Source organism: Podarcis vaucheri (genome assembly GCF_965113315.1).
Source record: "Podarcis vaucheri genome assembly, chromosome: 8".
NCBI classification, from domain to species: domain Eukaryota; kingdom Metazoa; phylum Chordata; class Lepidosauria; order Squamata; family Lacertidae; genus Podarcis; species Podarcis vaucheri.
Window position 1 is genome coordinate 14,862,395 of NC_138766.1, and position 22,746 is coordinate 14,885,140.

General features: G+C 43.3%; 1 protein-coding gene across 7 annotated transcripts in view; it reads right to left on the bottom strand.

Moving 5' to 3' along the window:
- Nucleotides 1-22,746, bottom strand: part of TRIO (trio Rho guanine nucleotide exchange factor) — a 281,042-nt gene that overhangs the window by 42,423 nt on the left and 215,873 nt on the right. For 6 of the 7 annotated variants that reach the window (XM_082234103.1, XM_082234106.1, XM_082234105.1 and 3 more), the window contains exons 35-38: nucleotides 9,445-9,737; nucleotides 7,672-7,842; nucleotides 1,601-1,696; nucleotides 176-324 (exon numbers count right to left, since the gene is read on the bottom strand). In XM_082234103.1, the coding sequence (XP_082090229.1) occupies nucleotides 176-324; nucleotides 1,601-1,696; nucleotides 7,672-7,842; nucleotides 9,445-9,737 (709 nt within the window). Of the gene's footprint in view, nucleotides 1-175; nucleotides 325-1,600; nucleotides 1,697-1,729; nucleotides 2,809-7,671; nucleotides 7,843-9,444; nucleotides 9,738-22,746 lie in introns of those variants that run through there. The other variant, XM_082234109.1, reaches the window with a different exon arrangement.

The following is a 22,746-nucleotide window of genomic DNA, read 5'->3' on the forward strand; positions in this document are numbered from 1 at the left end:
TTAGCTGGCTTTCTGGCAAAATCCTCCAACAGTTGAAATAATCAAAGTCGTAACTCGCTGAACAAAAGAGGTAGAAACTAATGTCTACAATAACACAGATTTTACAACACAGGAGGCAAAGGACAGATGCTCTTCTTAAGCATATAAGGGAAAGGGATTGGTGGGCTAGTCTTACTGTCGCCTTTTTAAAGAGCTGGACTTCCGCTCTTCCATCTCATCTATGGGCGAAGAGGAGGAGAGAAGTGAGTTGTCTGATGGATTGAATGATGGGCTGCTGCTGTCTCCCTGGTCCACCATCAGTGAGCTTGGACGATCCTCCAGAGCCTAAGTGGAAAACGATAAACAAGTGAGATTGGGGCAACACCATCAGCACAATCTATTTCACATACACATGCTGTAAAAAATGCTGGCTGTACGGGCCAGTCGTGTCCGACTCTAGGGTTGTGCACCCATCTCACTTAAGAGGCCAGGGGCCAGCGCTGTCCGGAGACACTTCCGGGTCACGTGGCCAGCGTGACGAAGCTGCTCTGGAGAGCCAGCACCAGCGCAGCACACGGAAACGCCGTTTACATGCTGTACTTTTATCTATTTTAAGAACATGTTGATCATTTATTATTCTAACACCTTTGTCAACTGTGTACGGGTATTGACAACTCTCTCCTTCCCTGGTGCAATTAAACAGTGGCAAGATGTGTTGCAATGTGTGTGGCCATTTGCAGGCACCAAAGGTCATCCTGCAACCCTCCTTGCTGCACCCAGCAAGCAGTTTCCTTTTAGGTCCACACCAACACAGGCTAACTGTGCCTAAGTCCAGGGTTTCAGGAGGGGCCCTGATACCAGCAACCAAAGCTGAAGCCTGGATAAATGAAACAAGTTCCTTATCTTATGAAGTTTACTACCACGATAAGTGGCGACAGCTGCTAGTTTAGGTGACTGTAATCTGGATTGGCTCTCAGAGCTAAATGAATCTTCATGTTCAGAAGTAGTGTACCACTGAATACCAGATACTTGGACACAAAACAACAGGGGAGACTTCTGGTCTGATTCCCCAGTATGGCTCTTAGAGCCACATGTTTTGACAGGATTCCACCCTGCTCTAAACAGGGGTAATAATAATAATAATAATAATAATAATAATAATAATAATAATAATAAATTTTTACCTCGCCCATCTGGCTGGGTTCCCCAGCCACTCTGGCCTGCTTCCAACAAAATATTTAAAATACAATAAAAGAACAGACATTAAAAACTTCCCTAAACAGGGCTGCCTTCAGATGTCTTCTAAAAGTCAGATAGTTGTTTATTTCCTTGACATCTGACGGGAGGGCAGTCCACAGGGCGGGTGCCACTACCAAGAAGGCCCTCTGCCTAGTTCCCTGTAACTTCTCTTCTCACAGTGAGGGAACAGCCAGAAGGCCCTCGGAGCTGGACCTCAGCTGAGGAATCCATAGCCTTCCGCATATTGTGGGAATCACGCTCTCATCAGGCCCAGCTAATATGGTTGGGGATGATGAGAGTTGTGGTCCAACAACGTATTGAGGGCCTCTAGGGTCCCCCCCCAAAAGGAAGGAAAACATGCCATCAAACAAACCAGACTCACCATTTTACTCTTCACAAGCTCCTCTATTGCACTGACAAGTTCGGCTGCGCTGGGAGTCTCTGAGCTGGTAGGACGTACCAATAACCGGGAAGATGTCTGCACAATGGGGTGAAAAGCAGGAGGAGAGGCATCCCCAATATCAGTTTGAGGCTATACACACTATAAATATTTGTCCCCGAGGCATCTTGCTAATGAACAAAATGCCTCTCTTTCCACTACTACTTTTTTTTTTAAAGAAACCTCTATTTGACACAAGCACCAAAGGAAGTTTTAAATAAACTCTGGTATTGACAAACATTAATCTGCCTGTGTCCATTTAATGCTTTTATAATACCTGGATAGGATCTCATAATGCTCCATTTGCAGCTGGATGACTGGGAATGTTTTTTGGAAACCCTTGCTTTTTTTCTTTCTGTAGAACCTATCAAAGCTACTACGCAAAGCCAATGCCGGATGTACCGAATTATCTAAGGATCCTTTCCCACCCCTCCCAATTCAACTCACATTATAAAGCCACAGGGAAAAGAACTGCAATGAATGAACGAAACAATAAATCAACTGGAGAGTAGGCTAAGACTACTAAACAAGGAGCCAACTGATGATTCTAAAAGGGAGCAGGGTCATTTTGCTCACCATTCCTTGTGCCATCCATCTCCCCCAAAGGTAAGTGCAGAGTCTAGAAGATCTCTGTCCTCAAAAGCTACAAGATGCCAATTTATGGCTGCAACTGAGGATAAAAGGTGTTGACAGCAAAAGGATATTGGGAGGGTTGGTGGCCACTGAATTTGGCTTTCAGTAATTAGCAAACATGCAAGCCTGTTTGCAGATTACATGTACCATTAAGTAACTGGAAGCACACAAGGCATAATAATATGAACCTCACTTCATATTACAAGGACCAGCAGGGATGTACAGCATGCAAACACAGGTTACGTTGTTCTTCACCACTGGACGGACATGTTAAACCAACAGGTACAATGCTTCAGAACACGGAACTCTGTTCAACCTCATCTATGGGAGCAGAAAGATTAGCTCCCATAATTTAAAGAATAGAAATAATAATATGCAAATTTCATGTGCTGTAGAGTTAGCTTCAATGAGACAGGGGACATTGGGAGCGGGGCAAATGCGAGAACACACAAGAAACTCTAAATGGAGAGGTAGGGAAACTGAGCCAAAGCAGAGACAGAACATAAATCAACATAATGCTACAGGAAGAGTAAAAAGAAAAGAAAGAAAAGAAACAAAGGAAAACAAAAACAAAAAAAGATTAGTTATACAGTAATATAGCAGCTATCTTAGCAATTCTTTCCAAAACAAGAAGCAAACTCAGAAGCTACAATTTAAGCACAACTCATGATGATGTATGGCACTGCCAAATGGAAAACTGAAGAATCTTTGAGATCCTGTGATGGAAGTGGTTGTTATTTAGTGACACCGAATTAAGTGCTAGTGGCTGGACAGGGATGTCACCTGAGCAAGTTTAAAGGGACAGGGAAATAGAGGCAGCCATTGTTGTTGTTGTCTCCTTCCTTTCTGCTCACTGTAACTGGGTAAACCTTGGATGTGTATCAGAATGGCAATTCTTTCACAATGACTGACTTGAAATACAAATCAGGAGATACCTACTTTTTTTAAAAAAGCAATTAACAGCTTGGTTGTGTAGCACCAAAACACTGGAGAAGAATTAATTCCCACAGGAATACCATCATAAAACGGGAGGTGCATACTTACTTGTGAATTGTCTTTTTAATGGCTACATATTACAACAAAACATGCACTTCTTTGGCACATATGCCTTGCAGCCCACTACAGCTTGAGACTGGAGTATGCCCATTCCTGCCCGGATGAAATTTGCTATATATCACTATGTTGTTGTTTTTTATTTCCTTCAGGGATTTCCCCCCACATCAGCTTGGCTGCCAAGGCACCCTCACAAGTTGTAGAGAATTCTGGGAAATGTTCCTGAGTATACAAGGCAGTGCATAAGATACACTGGTGAAGCCTGTGGGACTCACCATAGCCGCATGAGAACGGAGATTTGACTTCCTCAGAACATGACCAAAACTGCTATGTAGCTACGCATGCATTACAGGGGAAGATCAGTACTGTACTTGCAAAGAAGCCTTTTTCCAGAGAGCTTGTTCGCCATTACTGATCTTCTATTTGAGAAATGCCTACATGACGTTTCCAAGGAATCCCAGAATTCCCTGGAACACAGCTCAAAACCATGGCCCTAAGGAGTTCAAACTAAGGGATGGTACAAACATTACTAAAGTAGGAGAAGAAGAAGCTCAAGCAACTTGAACGCTGTCACATACTGAAGGCGGAGCTAAGATAATTGTTAATTTCGCCTGTTGCCTGACTGGAATCTGAAGAGGAAAACCTTGACTCTAGGCCTAGTTGTGAGAACTGATCCAGAGATTGTGGGAATTATAAATAATCCCTGTGGTAGAGGCATTCTTGGTTGCTTTAGTCCGAACGGCAAGTTATGTTGAATTCCTAAACATTGTAAGAAACTAGAAGATAAGAACCTGAGAACTGGACAGGTTACCACAGTTATACTATTATCTCAGACCTTGCAATAAAGTTGCAATAAGGAAATATGTGACTGCCAGACCTGCTTGTTTTTGTTTTTGTTTCACCCTGTCAGGGTGAAAAATATTAAGGAAATAGGGGAAATGCTTTATGGTCAACCTATTGAACATGGAGAGAAAGAGAAAGATTCTCTGTAATCACCTTTTACTAGTTTTTCCCATATTTAGTATTATTTTTTCCAAATGGAACAGAGCAAAATATTTATAATGCAAAAGCTTTTTTGTACATAATAAAAGATTTCAGGTGTAATTACTGAGCCCAGGGAGAGGAAAACTCAGCCAAACCTAGTTGCTTGAATACGTCAACTAGAGCTTGCCACATTTTGGGGTGTGTGTGTGTTTAAAATCCAATCAGGATGAAATTACACAAGTTCCCTTTAAATCACCACGGGGGGGGGGAATGGGGGGCGGGAACGGGATGTGATTCATTTGTGCCTCTGACGATTTCGCTAGGGACATAGCACAAGGTGGGTTTATGGCACAACGAGAGTTCTTGGTTGTGAGGGTAACTAGGGGCAGTGAATAAATTGCGCAGAGGCAGGCCTCTTACCCTAAGCTACTTTTCAATGAACTTTCTGTGTTCCTGGCTCCAGTGAGACAGAGAACAAGCCCAGACAACTGTTTAGCGGCCCTATGAAAGATGGCATTTCAGGTTAAAAGACTGGTGCAAGTGTGTTGAGGAGTGGGGTATCAAGAGTCACATAACAGTATCAGTGTTGGCGATCGAAGGGTTAATGATAAAGCCCACATTAGATTCCAGCCTCAGTTCAGACGGTTGCCCAGAACTTTAGACGAAGGCGGAGCGATTCCCTCAGCCCTCCTCTGTGCAATGATGTCAGCTATAAACTGGGTGCTTCACATCAACACCCAATCACACCAACACCCGGAATGTGAGACTTCTGTTGAGTGGGAACAAACTACACGTACGATTATGAGTCAGCATGAGTGTGGGTGTCAGTTTGGAGCACCCTGTGATATAACTGCGTGTGTAAATATGAGCGTGCACGCAGGGGCCACTCCTGCACCATAAAAAGGCCTGGGCAAGTGTTTTAACAGAATGGAAAAGCCATTTGGCACAATAAACAGCGATTAGAACTCTTAATATTGCCTTATACGTATGTCAATCATCTAAGTAGAATCTACCCAACTAGGAAAGCAGATGAGTTATTTTTTTTAAAAAAGTAAAGGAAGTTTTGAGATCCATTTCCAAACCCCATGCTGCCTTTTTCTGCGATTCTGTGACATGGATAGCCAATCACCAAGCTCACATGGTGTCCATCAAGCGTCATGCATGTATTTTTCTCACCATATTCTAAGAGAATGTGTGAGCAATGACTGGGCCAAGGCGGAAGCCCCATTTGCCCCGTAGCAAAACACAAGCATGCAACCGATGGCGGGTTTTATATTCTGGCATTTGTACTGGTGCACAGAGAAGTCCTGTGAGAAAAAAATCCCTTTAAAAAGTAGTTGACACTTGCACCCTCTAGCACTGTCAAGTTTATACGACACACGGGACTCCAGAATGGAGAAATGTGGAGGAATGGGTGGAAATTAACTTTTAATGGTTTGTCAAATTACTTTCCAGACCTTTAGGACTGTTCAAGTGCTGCTTCCCTCTTCACGCTGCTATGTATGGCGAGACTGAGACAATGTCTCTGGCTCATGCATATTCTTCCCCAGTCCTCTCACAGCATGGCTCCAAAAAGACAGAAGTTCCTGTGTTTCTAATACAGTGGTATCTCTGTTTGCGAACGTCTCAGAAGTCAAACGTTTCAGTCTTTGAACGCCGAAAACCCAGAAGTAACTGCTTTGGTTTTCAAACACTTTTTGGAAGTTGAACGTATTGAGTTTTCCGTAAGTAAACGCTTCCAGAAGTAAATTCTTCAGTTTTCGAACATTTCATAAGTTAAACGGTCTTCCGGAACGGATTACGTTAGAAAACCGAGGTACCACTGTATTCCAGATCTCCTCTAACACTTCCTATTTTAAAACCACCAGACAATACAAATGGTGAGGAGAGCAAGGGTCTAGATGGAAGCACATGAACCTTAAAGGTCTGTTCCAGACTTTCCCAGGCACAGAGATGAGAAACAGAAGCAAAATCCTTTCCAAGGGTGACAAAATGATTTTAGGCGCTTTACATTTAGTACGAGAGCTAGCATCTCAGCCAAAAGCAGCAGGGCCTCCAATGCTATGGAAGTTCTTAGCAGCTTCTGTGACATGGCATTCCTCAACTCACTGAATGGAGAGAGCTCTGACCCAGGTAGGGCTCCTTCTGTTGGCTGGAGCCCTGTGATAGCATCTGAGTAGGGGCTCAAATGTTTAATGTGCAAAAGAATCAAACTTATTCTAAGGACAGGAGGAATTTGGGGTCTTCCTGTCCATCTTTAGGAACATTTCACTTTGGGTTCTACCATGCTTTTATACACTGTGGGAGTCAATTTTACTGAGCATGCAGGAAATTCCCACTGCTAGTCAGGATGTGGTTACCTTAACAATGATTAAGATCCTCAAGAAAACCACAAGGGTGTGGAAGGGGGGGTAGGAAAACCCCAAATGCTGAAAACATCTGCTTTGCCCAAAATGGTGGCTTGTTGCCAAGAAAGCGTAGCCATGATCTCACATAAAAAAATACCCCGCCCCTCAAAAAAGGAAGAGGAAAATATTAAAAAGTAAAGTCACTGGTTTTTCAAAAGTGCATTTGGAAAATAAGTATTTGGTGCAGAACTAAGTCCGTGAGAAAACTATATACACAACAACAAAATCTGTATTTTCGAAAAGTTAGGTGTGAATCATAAATTTTTGTTTATGTCAGAAGGCATAAATTATGCCGAGTGGGTGTGTTTTTTAAAAATTCAAACGATAAGCCTGAAAGCAGCAGAACGTCGAGTGAAATGCAACATGTGAAGAATCAGGTTGCTTAGCAAAACTTTGCGCTGACAAAGCCTTCCAATTTGAGATGAACGAAGGACAAAGGCAGACAAACAATCCAAAAAGATGGAAGGAACTTCCGCATGCCACAGTGATGGAGGGGCGAGATGCAGGAATGAGAACAGCTAGGCAGGATGATGTTCTGAAGGTCTAGGGAGGCACACCCAACCAACTCTTTCCCCAGACCTTCAGAAGATCAATGACAATGTTCCTCTTCAGGGAGGCCTTTGGGAAACAGGACTGAGGTTGCTCTACTCTGTGCTGTGGGTCTGGCTTGCTGTTTTATTGTTTTTAACTGTGTAGACTTCAAACTTTTGTGGCGCAGGGATTTTATTACCACTACCACCACCACCACCACACAGGCTTCTGGATATGAACCACCTACTACTCTCTTCCTGGTCTGTTCACAGGGAGCCCATACTGCTCTGCAAAATGTTCGGGTTTGACATGACACACTGCACGTCAAACAGCTTTGATTACCAAACACAAATCATTTCAGTCAAACCATTCTGCCACGGGATCTCCCTCCTTTCATTTATTTACCTTGTCATCCTGCGAATCTGGCTGGAGTAGACTGTGTTGCTGGATTGCCATTGGAGGGGGAAGTGGAACAGCGTCAGCCCCTTCTTCACCTTCCTCCTCTCCACAACTCTGCATGCCTGATGAGGATGATTTGGAGAGCGTGCCACTGCTCAAACCCTCATTACGCCCTCTCTACAAATGTAACGTTAACAGTACTTAGCATTTATATAATGTTTCAGAATATGGAAATTACTTCATAGAGCCTCATCTTCTGACAGCAGTCTTATAATGTCTGAAGGCCAGCATTTCTGGTACATAGCCCAGTCTCTTACACACTGTCTCATCTCCCTTTCTAACATGCCATGAAAATTATCAAATCCGAGAGCACTCTATAGACCCCATTGCTATTCATATATCCTTTGGGAGAGTTCAGCTCATTTTAACCTTCTGGTGGAAGAAGACAAGCCTCCCCAAAATGTGCTTTTAAGAAACATGTCAATTGACAGTAAAACTTGCAATGGCAGCAGTACTAATAACAAATGAGAATTTTAACTGGAAACCCATCATACAAAATAGAATGGAAGTTCACTCTGTTACTGAATTTGGATTGTGAAGAGGCGTTTGATGTCCTTAAAAAAACAACAACCCTATGTTGGTTCAAAATCAAGTGGGCTTGACTATGTCCTAGCAAGCAAATAACCCACGGTTTATGTGCTATGGAAGAAGCCATGCCGAATCTTGGGCTCACACCGTCCTCCTTCCCCTCCCTGGAGAATTTAAGCTTCCACTTTAAAACAAACCCACTGTATTTTCAAATTTTGATTATTTCATACTAGAGCAAACACCTGCTCCCTAGAATTCTTGACCTCAGCCTGGTTTATAGGAAGCCATTAAAGCAGGTACCTTTTTTGGAATCGTGGGACACTGTGTTTTAATAATAAGAATTTTTTTTATTTATATCCCGCCCTCCCCAGCCGAAGCCGGGCTTAAGAAACAGATAACTTTGCTCAAGCTGGGAGCATAAGGAAGGGGGCAAGGAGGGCGTTTGAGCACAAACCTTGACCCCAGTTTCACAGGTCTTGGGTCATCAAACTGGGATCAGTATGTCTGAATTGGGCGAGAATGGTCAGGTCTGTGTACTGAAAGTGCACTACAGACACATGCAAGTATGTCTTTTCAATATAGCAAAATTGGGCTCATGCTTCCATGTTAAAACTACTAAGGGGGAAGGGGCTAAAACACGTATAGTAAACCTCAATCAGAGATCACATCTTGCTGGTACTTAAACTGTTAGCTAATGTTAGTTAACAGTTATTTTTTTCCACAACTGTCTGATTTAACTCTGCAGGATCAGAGTGCAATGTATCACATAGTATAGATCAGGGCGGCAATCACAAAGCATAGATGTTTCTGAATAGTCAAGATGTCCCGTGAGATTCCCTCTCTTTGCAGTGAAACATAGCGAAGAGAAATGAGGCAACACATTTTGAGGAATGAAAACAGCCAGATGCGGCTGTTTATGGAAGAGTGCCATGGAAGACTTAGAAAACAAACTGTTTGTTAAGGATTCTGGCAGCAACGGAAGACAAGGAAGTATCTCTCTGGTCATAAAAAAAAAACACAGACCCAGGCAGTGGTGCTTCTCTCAGTGTGGCCAGTGTTGGTCCAAGAACAAAACAAAAAGTACCAGGATGCCATAGGTAGGGCCAAAAAATAATAATACCTGAATCGACACTCCTATTTCAACTTTGTGTGGCTATATAATATTCAAAGAAAAACTTGGAAAACACACACCTCTTCAATAGTTTCATCTTGTGGTGTAGCAGCACTGTCATCGGAGTCCTTCTGAGAGCCAGTATCAGCGCTTTTGCGAACTTCGCCTCTCTTCTTATGCTTGTGGGCCAGTTTCTTGACATGCCCATCTGCCTTTCCACTGCTAAGTCGCCTCACTGGGCTGGTGAGCCATTTCCTCAGGGTGTTACCCGGGCGCTTTGGACCTGGGGAACTCTGTGCCCCAATCATATGGGGCTGGAGTGATGTCACCGACGCAGGAGGGCTGGCATCATTGCTGGAAACGGAAAGGGAATCTGAAAAAGAGAAGGGAATGGAATGGTCAATGGAAGATCTATCAGCAACCACGCCCGTTGGGTAGACTTGAGTTCATGTGAGGAACAGCGAGAGCCATGGATAACAACTGCAACGTCGAAGCCGCTTTCTGTAATTTATCCAAATGCAAGGAAACTGGCTTGAACTCAACCTTGGTCATTGTGCAACACCATATTGCTATTTGTTGTCGTATGCATGGATCAGACACAAGACTCAGTTATAGGCACTATGATATGTCAGCTGTTGTACGGAGGGTTCCCTGCTGCAACCATGTGAGCCAGCTGGATTACAGGAGGGGTTTCCATGCCAGAACTGCTGGCTCCCAGGTAGATATAATGTCAGTGTAGGGACTCTGTACAACAACGACCCAGTCTGAGGTAGTAATATTGTGACATGAACTCCACCCAAGCACAACCAGCAACCGTGCTGTACGGCACATGCATATAAACTGGCATTACTAGTAGCTGATATTGATTAGCCAAGTCTCTCTCCCCTCCGCCTCACAAAAAATGCAAGCTATATTTCTCCTTTTCCTTTTGCACAGTTATTTTCTAATTCTAGCATTAGGCAGGCTCTCACCCTATGCTTTTTAGATTCCTGCTAAAACCCTTCTTTGTTTGTTTCAACAAGGTTACCCAGACACATAATGTAGTTTATATATGCTTTGCCTTAGTATTTGACAATCGTGCCTGATTTTCAATGAATATTGGTGTGTAAACTTAAGTGTACCTCAGCTTACAAACACTTTGGGTTACAAACTCCGCTAACCTGGAAATAGTACCTCGGGTTAAGAACTTTACCTCAGGATGAGAACAGAAATTGTGCGGCGGCGGCACGGCAGCAGGTCCCATTATCTAAAGTGGTACCTCAGGTTAAGAACAGTTTCAGGTTAAGAACGGACCTCCGGAATGAATTGAGTTCGTAACCAGAGGTACCACTGTATTCTACATGGGGTGAAAATAATGCTGTACAATGGATTGGGACAGATGTGCAACCAACCCCCAAAATGCCTAGTATCTGAATTACAATTTACAGGAATAAAACGCTACCTTATTTTAGGCCTCCTCGTTACTGAGGTTGTTAACCCAGGCCTGGGCTGCATTATGTTAGACTGCTGGTTGGGGCTCATGCGACTGAATGCTTCTCTATTAAACCCTGCCCCACAAAACCACAAAAACTTCCCTGGATCTGATTACCAGATGAGGCAGACAAGTTCTAGCCTAGCTTTTTATACCTGTCACTTCCACATGGGGCACAAAATTGCTGCTGCTTTGTGGATTCTGCACTCAACAATTAAAATTCTGTACTCAGGACTCACACAACTTGGGCAAACTGAGCACAACTGCATAACTTATCTTACACAATTCATTTTGCCCTTTCACAATTTTTCTGAAATTATAAACTATGCAGCCCTTATCTTCACATTCATAAGGGGCAGAAGCTGCAAGCAGCGGAGGGAAGCTCCCTTTCCTACCGAACTGAATTGCGCGCCAATATCGCGTTCTATGAGTTTTTATTCATTGGCGTATTAATTTTGCCCTCACCATTCTAGGCCGTGGTGCACGTAGCAAAAAACGAACAATAACTCCGAAGTAAAACATATAGAACATTACACAGACATAAAACCTCAAAAACAGTCTAAAAAGCAGTGGGTGGACAAAAACCAGTAATATCCCTTCAGGACCAAACCTCATCTCTGCCTAAAGGCCTGGACTAAGACATCTTCACATGTCAAAGGGATGTCAGCAGGGAGCAATTTAGCACATAGAGCCCTGGTACCGTTTGAGGGAATTATCTCTTCTTTTTTTTGCATGTGTGGGTGTGTGGATAGTGGTGCTACATTATATTGTAAAAAAATGCCCCTAAGTTATTATATAAAACTTGCTAAGAAACCGATTAGTTACTGCGTCTGCATCCATTTTAATGTCCTGTGAATTTTTAAGATGATGTCCACCCACTAGTCTCCCAGATCTTCCATTAACAAGATGATAAATATTTATCCCACTTGTTAAGTCTATGAATGTAACTCACATTTCTCCAAGGCTAGTCAAGGGTATTGCCCAAGTTCATAAAACTAATCATAAATACAGACACCAGATGAGCCTTTGGGACTCGCTTTTATCAAATATCTCAAGGGTGCACTTTTGTTTAGACTAGCCACAAACCCTCCAAGGGATAATTTACTACATTCTCCACAAGCTCAAAGTACAGCTCCATATGTACCTCTGCTAATGGAGGTCGGAGTTCAGGCAAAGTCCATTTAATACAACAAAACAAAGGAACTGAAGAGAAAGCAGAATAGTTAAGCTAGAACAAAAGATGGAAATCAAAATTTTACAGCCAAGTACTCATTCTAAACCCAAAGCCAAGGAATCAGACCTTGTTTATCTGTATGACAATTTATGTGGGTAACGTTCAAGGAATCGCTCCTAAAGCCAAAATCACATATAGTCAAAACCGATTGGGTTCAATGGTGGGTGGGACTGCCAAAGTCATTTTTCCGGGAATCCTACACCCTTTCTAGTTTTTTGCCATGCGCGTAAATGTGAATGCATACAAGTTAAATGCACTAAAGTTGCAGGCTCACTGTATGTGTGTAAAATCTCCTTAATCATGCCCTGTTGTTTGGTGAAAGAAAGGCATCTGCCTCAGATTTTCCTGTTGAGCTCCAGACAACTTAATAATATTTAAGACGTGGCCAGAGGCAACAAAAAACCCATTTCCTCCCATGAAACAGATATATTTAATTTTCCTCTGCCAAACAAAACACACATCCAAGTGCCCCTTTCTTTAACTTAAATGTGCGCTTCATATAGGGTAGAGCTGACACTTGCTACTACACAATTATGCTCGACTGTATATCCACTTAGGATCAATACTGGGAGAGACAATTTGGTGTCCAGAGATGAAATACCTGCTTTCTAAATCTACCTGTGCAAAAGCACCTTCTCTCTCCCTTTCCTCTGTTTGCTATTTCCAGCATAATGTACAAAACTCCTCAGGTGGTATGCAACTTGGGTTCGCTGGACTGGTCATGTTGTGTGGATGCCTGATGATTGTCTTCCAAAGCAACTACTCTATTCCAAACTTAAAAATGGAAAGTGTAATGCTGGTGGTCAACAAAAGTGGTTTAAAAACTCACTCTCAAGGCAAATCTTTAAAAATGTGGTCTAAGCACCGACAACTGGGAAACACTGGCTTGCGAGAGCTCCAGCTGGAGAACAGCCTTTACCAAAGGTGTCATGGGCTTTGAAGATACCATATTTTTCGTCCCATAGGACGCTTCGTCCCATAGGACGCACCTAGTTTTTTTGGGGGAAATAAAGGAATCCCCCCCCCTTATTTCCCCCCCAAAACCAGGTCGGGGAACCTGAACCAGGTCGAGGAACAGCGGGATGGTGGCTGTGTGGTGTAGTGGTTAAGAGCGGTAGTCACGTAATCTGGGAAACCGGGTTCGTGTCTCCGCTCCTCCACATGCAGCTGCTGGGTGACCTTGGGCCAGTCACACTTCTGTGAAGTCTCTCAGCCCCACTCACCTCACAGAGTGTTTGTTGTGGGGGAGGAAGGGAAAGGAGAATGTTAGCCGCTTTGAGACTCCTGAAGGGGAGTGAAAGGCGGGGTATCAAATCCAAACTCTTCTTCTTCTTCTTCTTCTTCTTCTGCGCCTCCTTGCTGTCCCTCAAGCTTGTGGGGCTGGCCGATGTCTGCCCGGCGCGAGGGGCGCTCTGCTTCAGGGTGCCTTTCGCGCCGGGTGGCAGGCTGCTATCCGCAGCGTGGGGAGCCCTGCGGGGAACTCCTGAGGGCTCCAACACGCTGCGGATGTCTGCCCAGCGCGAGGGGCGCTCTGCTTCAGGGTGCCTTTCGCGCCGGGTGGCAGGCTGCTATCCGCAGCGTGGGGAGCCCTGCAGGGAACTCCCACAGGGCTCCAACACGCTGCGGATGTCTGCCTGGTGCGAGGGGAGCTCTGCTTCAGAATTGGCCTCCACAGTCACTTATGGACTCATTGTTAAAACCGTGTTTACGGAAGACTATCTTACTCGGCTACGAGTTATCGCCGAAGAAGAAGAAGAAGAAGAAGAAGAAAAAGAAGAAGACTTAGACCAGATACACTGGAATTAATGAATGCTCCACAGTGTAACAATTTCTTGGAAGGCCTCACATGCATGTGTACAATTACATATATGGAGCTTCTAGGTTCTTTTTTTACTCCCCCCAGATGCTTTCTATGTAGTAATGTCATGCATTCATGTGACATATGTTTACGGACACATTTTATTATATACTTGTCAGAGAACAGGGCCGTAAATGTACTTCTCTGAGAAAGGTTTCCTATTATGCGACAGCTTCAGCTAAGCACATGGATGACAAATTATGGAGATTTTAAAAAATACCTCTATGTAAGTCTGTACTTGTCTAAAGTCAGATAACCCTAAACGTTACAACACTAGCAATCTAAATAATGAAACTATTACAGTATTCATAGAAAGCTGCCCTTCTATTTCTGGTGCCTAAGGTAGTGAATCTACATTCCTGAGTGACTGACTAGTGGATGTGTTGTTTTTTTTCATGACAAAAAATAACAGAGTTTCAACAGGCTTTCTCAGATGAACAGAGCTAGCCCCTGTTCCCAGTTCTTGCTATTTAGACCACCAGCCAGCAAAGGGGGGGGGGGAATAATCAAATATCTGTATCTACGAATACATATACAGGTACAAAAGGCTGTTCTGTTTTAGGTAATCAGTGGAAATGGCCACTGTGCCATTTTATGAAAAGGAATATTTTACAATGCATCACTATGTGGAAGCCCTTTCATTTTTGCTGTTGACATAATGACGATCATTTGTTCCTTTTTAACAGCAATAGTCTTGCGCGTTGAGAGCATACATTAAATAGAAGCAGAGGGCTTGTGTCACTTTGCTGCCTCTCATACAACACGCTCGTGTGGAGTATCAGAGAAAAACTGGACTGACACCAAGAAGGCTTTTCTGCTAGGAATCCTCCTCAGGGGCCTTTGCAAATCAAGATATCTGAACTTAATCTAACACACGCTGTTATGCTATGTGGTTATAATCCTGCACTGACCTCCTTGGAGAAAGGGTGGGATGCAAATGTAGGAAACTAAGCAGTTGGCTTAGAGACAGTAAGTTCCATAATTAAGAGAGCTGTGCGTGTTCCTTGCTGGGTTTCAATGGGATTGAGTCCACAACGTAAAACAACACATTGTAACCAGACTATGCACACCAGTATAAAAGACTCTACTGGCCACAGGCTAACCTGTTTGGAAATGTTACAATTCAACATCAAATTAGTTCCCCAAGGGCATGTTCCACTTGCCTGCCCTGCTGTCAATCAAGCCCACCTGTATGTTCTTGCATAGTAATATAGCTATTATAGTTCACAAAAAGCATCCAGCATATTCTCAGGCCCCCATCTGTGACATGCAGAATGTTACTGGCAAACCTTACATGACCATAGCAAAAATTACAGACAGCATATATAAAGTGCTTTGAAAATTTGTGTGTGTGTGTGTGTGTGTGTGTGTGTGTGTGTGTGTGATTAAGCACACAAGAAGTTCTGCATATAGATTACCTGTAGGGAAGGGAAACCAATGAAAGTTGTGGTTACAACCGAGTCCCTCACAGTCAAACTTTGTTGGAAAGAGTGTTGGAAAGAGTCCAACTTGAAGTCATTTCCTTTCTTGTTGATATGGGAAACAGGCCATTTCTCAACTCATATGAAATTGCTCTTTTTCCGGTCAAGTCATAATAATACTAAATTGAAGGTTTGACTTGAACACCGGAGGCGTTTGCTTCTCTACCTCATTGCAGCATTTCCTCTCCTTCCCATGGTTACGGACACCTTTTGAATAGCTCAGATGGTTAGAGTGAGGTGTTGATAGCGCCAAGGTTGCAGGTTCGATCCCAGGTGGAACAGCTGCATATTCCTGCATTGCAGGTGGCTGAACTAGATGATTATCAGGGTCCCTTCCAACTCCCATGATTCTATGACAAAATGTGCTGTAGTAAATAGTGTGTTGTGATGGGCATAGAGACCTAGGTTAGAATTCTTATTCATGTTCACTGTATGGTCTTGGCCACATCACTGTCTCTTAGCCTAACCTACCTTGCAGACAAAATTGAGTACAGTGGTGCCCCGCAAGACGAATGCCTCGCAAGACGGAAAACTCGCTAGACGAAAGAGTTTTCTGTTTTGGAGGTGCTTCGCAAAACGAATTTCCTATGGGCTTGCTTCACAAGACGACAATGTCTTGCGAGTTCCTGCTGGTTCCCCCCCTTTTTCTAAGTCGCTAAGCCGCTTATCAGCTGATCCGATCAGCAGATAAGCCGCTAAAAGCCGCTAATAGTGCTAATCCGCTAATCCTTCAATGGGCTTGCTTCGCAAGACGAAAAAACCTAGACGAAGAGAATCACAGAATGGATTCTTTTCATCTTGCGAGGCACCACTGTATATGAGAGAGAGAGAGAGAATGAGAATGAGTATGGAAGCTGACGTGGCTTCCTTGAAGTAGAATTAAAGAATCTAATAAAATAAAGCAACAAGCCATCATTTAAGCAGCACAAAATTCTTATTGGGGCACGCCAAGATTTGGGGAATCTCATTAGTACAAGCTTATTCTATGTTTTTCTCCTGACTTAAGGAGCTTGGTTGTGGCAAAACTTAAATCTGTACCCTACATATTCCAAAGGCTCAAGGGCCAAGGCAGTGCTGCTTACGCATGCAGACAGATGGACAGTTTTCATTAGACCTTCCAGGGCCTATCATAATTTCCAGCCTACTTATGTGAAGAAAAGGACACTAAAGACTGATCGAAAGCTAACATGAAATCTAACATATCCATGGCTATTAGCAAAGGTGGCTAAATTGATTTGCAGATATACTGTACCTCCGAGTACCAGATGCTGAGGTCAAACAAGAGATAGTCAAGTCCAGCTTAAGTGTTTCTCAGGCGTGTTAGAAAAGATACAACTGTTGTGCTAAGTGGATCTTTGGTATGGTCCTCCAAGCAAGGAAAATATTATGCTATAAGGTTCAACAAAAGCCCAAGGATAAAAGCTTTTTTTTTTTTTTAAGGGGGCCTTAATTTCAACTTAGGAGACATAAAAGCAGAAGTGTCCAATTCCTCCACGGTATGCTTTCTAAAAGCCAGATGTGACACATATGCTACTACTGAGACAGTGGGTTGTGTATCCCCTCAAGGCATAATTTATGGCCAACAGAGCACGCTATCGACATAAGAAGCATGGAGCACTCCACATGTCAATGGCCAAGGAAGGATAACTGAAGCTGGCAAAAGGACGGGGAAGGTGCAACAACAAGGAAGGGCCATTTCACACATTACACAAAGCAAATCCTGGTTTGCTATTGTGACTAAAGACAACCAAGAGTCATAACCAATATTGTTTCCTCAACTAGCATAGCCATTTGATGTTCATTTCCCATCGTGTAACATTTTTGCTACACATTTTCAGTGGACGGTTCTTATTGACATTTAAAATATGGTGAATGAACAGATCTGACAGCTAAAAACCCAATCTGGTGCCCTCCAAATATTTTAGATCAGGGGTGGCCAACTTTCAAGAGGCTGCGATCTACTTTCAGAATTAAAAACTGGCAGTGATCTACCCCTATTTTTTTGGGGGGGTTCAGCTCAAAGTTGTTGAGCTTTCCTTAGGGAGGAGAAAAGCCCCATTTTTAGGGGTTAACTTTTTTTGGGGGGGGAATTAAAGGCAAGGGTCAAAGGGGGTAAAGTCACTCACAAAAAGATTGCTATGGATCAAAACAGCTGCACAGAGAAAGCTCCCATCTTCCTTTCCAGAGATCATACAACAATGGAGGGCAGGGCAGGAGTCAGTTTTAGTGACGCTAAGGAAAGGGAACCAGAGATGACCGCGATCTACCAAAACCTCTCGGGGATCTGCCAGTAGATTGCGACTGAACTGTTGGACATCCCTGTTTTAGACTACAGCTGCCATCAGTAGTGTTGGCTGGTGGAGAACATCTGTACTGCACGATCTAAGAGGAAGCCACTCAGAGTCTGGTCTCCATTGCTTGGGAACAAGGGCAAGTGCAAAGGAAAACAGACTACTGCCCCCTGCTGGATCTCTGGCATGCTGCTCTGCATCTGAGCATGGGCATTGCATTTGCCTGCTGACTGCCCTAAACCCGGAAACAGGCATTAACAGCATTCAACCACATTTACCACCTTTGTCCTGCCCAACAGTGAAACCAAGCAAGGACACAGTACAACTGGGCAAGGAGAATGGGAAAACCATACATGTTAATATGTTGTACAGTGACTGCCATGTCCCAAACATGTACTTTTATGAGTTCTTAACCAAAGAGGAAACGGGACTCCTTTCCCCTCCAAAGAGGATGCTTTCCAAACTACAAAAGGAAAAGTATCATTCATGTTGTTAGTAGCCAAGAACAAAGGATTCCATCATCACTGAATCAGGCATCACTTTATGTGATGCAGTTAATAGAGCCAACTTTAGCCCTCTCTCTAGATTAAAACCAGAGGTTTCGGATTTATATGGATATTACTTAAGGGCTTTCTTCTGGCAAAAAACCCATCACTGTGCTGTGGGGCTTGTTTTATAGCATGAGTGCCAAGAGTTCCATGTTTCAACCGATATATTTTTGTGGTACGGCTGGTTTTCTGCACTTCCAAGATCATGACAAGTTCTGATTAAAACACAGTGTTCTGAAGGGGGGGAAAGCTCTGCAGCTTTTGCCACCGAATTGTTTCTTAGCTCCTTTTGCTCCAAATCTCAATGAAAATGATGAATCAGTTGATGAAATAAAGCTGCTGCTAGGTGCATGAAATATCCATTTTTAACAACAACAACATTGACAACAACATGCCACTGCTCCTCTCTGCACCCCAAAGGATAAACACAAGTCAAAAGCATCACCACTTTTCTTCAACCCATGTTTTAAAGTTGCTTTAAAGGTATATCTATAAAAGTATCTTGGATTCAAGAAGTGTGCAGGCAAAAAGCCTGTGCAATCATCATATAGGTACTTGAGAGACCCAGCTTTAGTTGCAATCCTTCACTGGCTTGGTTCGCACATAGAGCTAAACCATGGGTTGATTAAACTATGATTTATTTTAAAATTGTTAATGTGATCATCCAACTTTTGCCCAATGGTTTAACGACGGCTTATTTAATGCCAACAAACCACAATACGAAGTCATGGTTTGTTGTTGCCTAATGAACTATGCTTTAACTATGGCATGGTATTATGTGTGAAGCCAGCAAATTTACCCAACTCAGACACTCATCAAGCTACAAAGGCAGAAGCAAAGAGTAGTTGGAAAGAAAACAAACTGTGGAGAAACAAGCTATTGGGTTGTTTGAGCAGCTGCAGAAAAACTTGTGGTTTGTTAAACAAACCATGGCTTAGTATTATGTGTGAACTACGGCACAGAGTGAATGCACTGCAGAAAACTTTGATTCACTGCTATGCAATGTGTGTAATGTTCCTTAGAGAGTAGGAAGTAAAATCACAGTTGCACAGCAAATAGCTCCAGCACCAAAACCTCACCAATTTTCATAGGAATTCTGCAGCAAACATGTTTCATAGCTAGGGCATTGATTCTCAAACAGTGTGTTAACACTGCCAGAGGGGCTGAAATAATATCTTGAGAAATTAAGGTACTGCACTAGATGCACCCAACACTTTATATCGTCCAAAGCATTGAGCCAACATCTCTGTCCCAATATATCGTCTTGAAAGAGGCAAAGCATATACCAGGATTTCCTGGTATTCATAGCTGATGAGTGCAGGGCAATTGCAGAACCATCACTACAGTCTAGAAGTCACAAGACAAAGGGGAAAAGCAAGATGACAGGAGGAAATATTAATGGCTATTATGCATTTGCAATGATGATGTCTACCCATTTTTCTGGGATTTATCAAGAGTATGAAATTCTCTATTTCCAAGTGTCAAGGGCATCACCAATTTTCATCTAGAAAACGAAAAGTCAAAACTGTACCCCAGGTATCTAAGTTAAGGAATCACCAAGGTAGGGAGTGATAAATCATAAATATCCTTCTACTATATGTACAAAGAAGATTATATTATATTCCTCTTGGGGTGTATGGGGTGTTAGGGAAGGGCTATTACTTTCAGTGGGGAACATGTGCTCCTTTGTCTCTAGAAACAGATGGATACCAACATATTCCTCTTCCCTTGAGAGCCTCATGCAACTTGCAAGCAATGCATAAACTTTGATGGGATGCAAAGCTATAAGACTGTTAGGAAAGAATCCCCCCCCCCATTATCTTATGGAACATTGTTTTAATAGCAAATGTATTGAGAAGCTGTGGGTTAAGTAAATAAATCCCCAATGTATTTAATGGGGTTCAAAGCCAGCACCTTCCTCCATATGGATTTTGCTTAACAAAGACTTACAATTCTCTGCGTATGAAAATAAGAGAGAGAGAGCAGGGCATAACTAAAAATGCTTCGCAGGCAAGTTCATGATCATGTAATAATACAATGTTGGCTTATTAACACATGCATTTAGTAATGCATAACATACAATAGAAAAAAATGTCTTTGCCTGATGAATTAGTAATTAAGATTTGAAGGCTCTTTAGGAATTATGCAAGTATATGTTTTTCCCTTTTCCTGAGACATTACAAGAAATGATAGAACAAAAGTATCCACTTCAAAACCAATGGGGAATGTTAAGGACCAACATACTCACAAACATACTTATTCTGGAGTAGTCATAGTGAAGTCACTGGGACTAATCCGGAGGAAGTGGTTTGAAGGCTATGACTAAGATTCATAGAAAGATTCATGAAAGAGCTAGGCAGGTGAACAGCTGGGTTTAGATGTCTAATGGGATGGCTCTTTGGGGTTCATCAGAGACCTTTTCAGCCCCAAGAAATTTGGCTTTTTGGTTGCCATCAAATTTTGAGAGGTTCAGCTTCTCAAATCAGCTTTGTAGCACTGACAGTTGCCACAGAGCTGCTTCCCAATCTGTAATGCAAAAAGCCCCATTCTATGGAGGGCAGAACATTGTCCCAAGCTTATGGGTCAAAACTAGACCCTTAAAATCACCCCTATTTAGCAGTTCAGCTTAGCTGGATCCAGGAAGCGAAACTCCGAGAGATGGTGCTTTAATATGTTTCTCTCCTACCTTTTCATGCACCCTCAACATTCCCATGCCAAGTTGTTATTAGCTCTGACAACCCCCTCCAGTTTTTCCACCTTTAATGGCCTTCAGAAAGGAGCTTCCAGCTAGTTCACACATACATGAACATAATGTGACCATCTGACGCAGAACACATAAACTGACTGCACAGAAAAGCACTGGGTTTGACTTGCAATGCAAATGGTGTTTGATTTGCGATGGCTCAAATCCTATGCGAGTTCCCATTTTTTTTATTACCACCAAGTTATGAACCTAACATGCATGAATTAGCCCTACAATACATTAGGGAGAACTGATATTTAAAAGGAGCAAGTGGGTGGCAAGAAAACAATGGGGGTCTCTCACCTTATTGTGGTTTACATGCAATGAGGTTGGGCCCCCGTCTCTTCTAAAGCTCTTTGGAAGAATTCGAACCTCAGACCACATCCATCACAGGCAGAAATTGTGCCCCTAAACTCAAGCTAACAAAAGCCCATTCAGGAGCAAATTGTTATTTCCTTAGACACCCTCCTCCCCTCTCCATGGGCACACGTGAAAATAGGGGTTTTTTTGCTTTTAAAAAAAGACCTTCAAGTTCGTTAAAAGGGAGATTTCAACTGGAACTTCCTGTTTATGAATTGTGCACAAAAGAACGCTTGAGAGACGGTCCCCACTGAGAGAAGGTAGGAAACACAGGCCTGCAGTGCATTAGCCGACAGACATGCCTCTCCTCAGCACCCAGATGTGCTCTGTTCCAGGGGAGATTTTGCAGCCCATTGTTCTGGCCGACTCTGGCGAGGGTCTACAGCAACACATTTAACAACTTCCATCTGTGCCACAAAGGCTAGGACTACGCACTTCTTTCAGAACTGGCACGCATCCAAGAGTTACACCACCCTGCAAGCTACACTGGATACTTTACTGCATTCCAGCCTTCACCCTCTTTTCCTGCGCGCCCTTTCCCAGCAACCGCTTCACGGTAACACTATCCCTCAAGTAGAAACGGATATATTACATGCACGCACCATCGTGATACTGGATGTGACTGTTTTTTTAAAAAAGTACTTAGCGAGGAAAGCTCGTGTGTTCCATTTGAGCCATAAATCTTACCTGAAGTACAGCCGGAATCAATTACGGCAACAAATCCTGAGCACAAATATGAGAGCCCTACATGAGCAACACCTAACCCCACTCTTTTTCAGCCTCTCTATGTAGCAGCTGAAGGGACACGGGTGGTGCTGTGGGTTAAACCACAGAGCCTAGGACTTGCCGATCAGAAGGTCGGCGGTTTGAATCCCCGCAACGGGGTGAGCTCCTGTTGCTCGATCCTTGCTCCTGCCAACCTACCAGTTCGAAAGCACGTCAAAGTGCATGTAGATAAATAGGTACCACCCCGGCGGGAAGGTAAACGGCGTTTCCGTGCGCTGCTCTGATTCGCCAGAAACTGTTTAGTTATGCTGGCCACATGACCCGGAAGCTGTACACCGGCTCCCTCGGACAATAAAGCGAGATGAGCGCCGTAACCCCAGAGTCGGTCACGACTGGACCTAGTGGTCAGGGGTCCCTTTACCTTTTATGTAGCAGCTACAAGCTCTCTCTGCAGGGCGATAAAACGCACACAACAGGAAGCAGTGTCCCCACAGAAAGGGATACACATGCCCCAGTCCAGATTACGGAATCACAGGTTTGTAGAATTGGACGGGACCAGGGAAGTTCGCCCAGTCCGACCCCCTGCAATGCAGGAACCTTCCACCCAACGTAGGACTCAAACCCACCACCCCGAGATTATGAGTCTCATGCTTGTGGATCTTAAAAGACT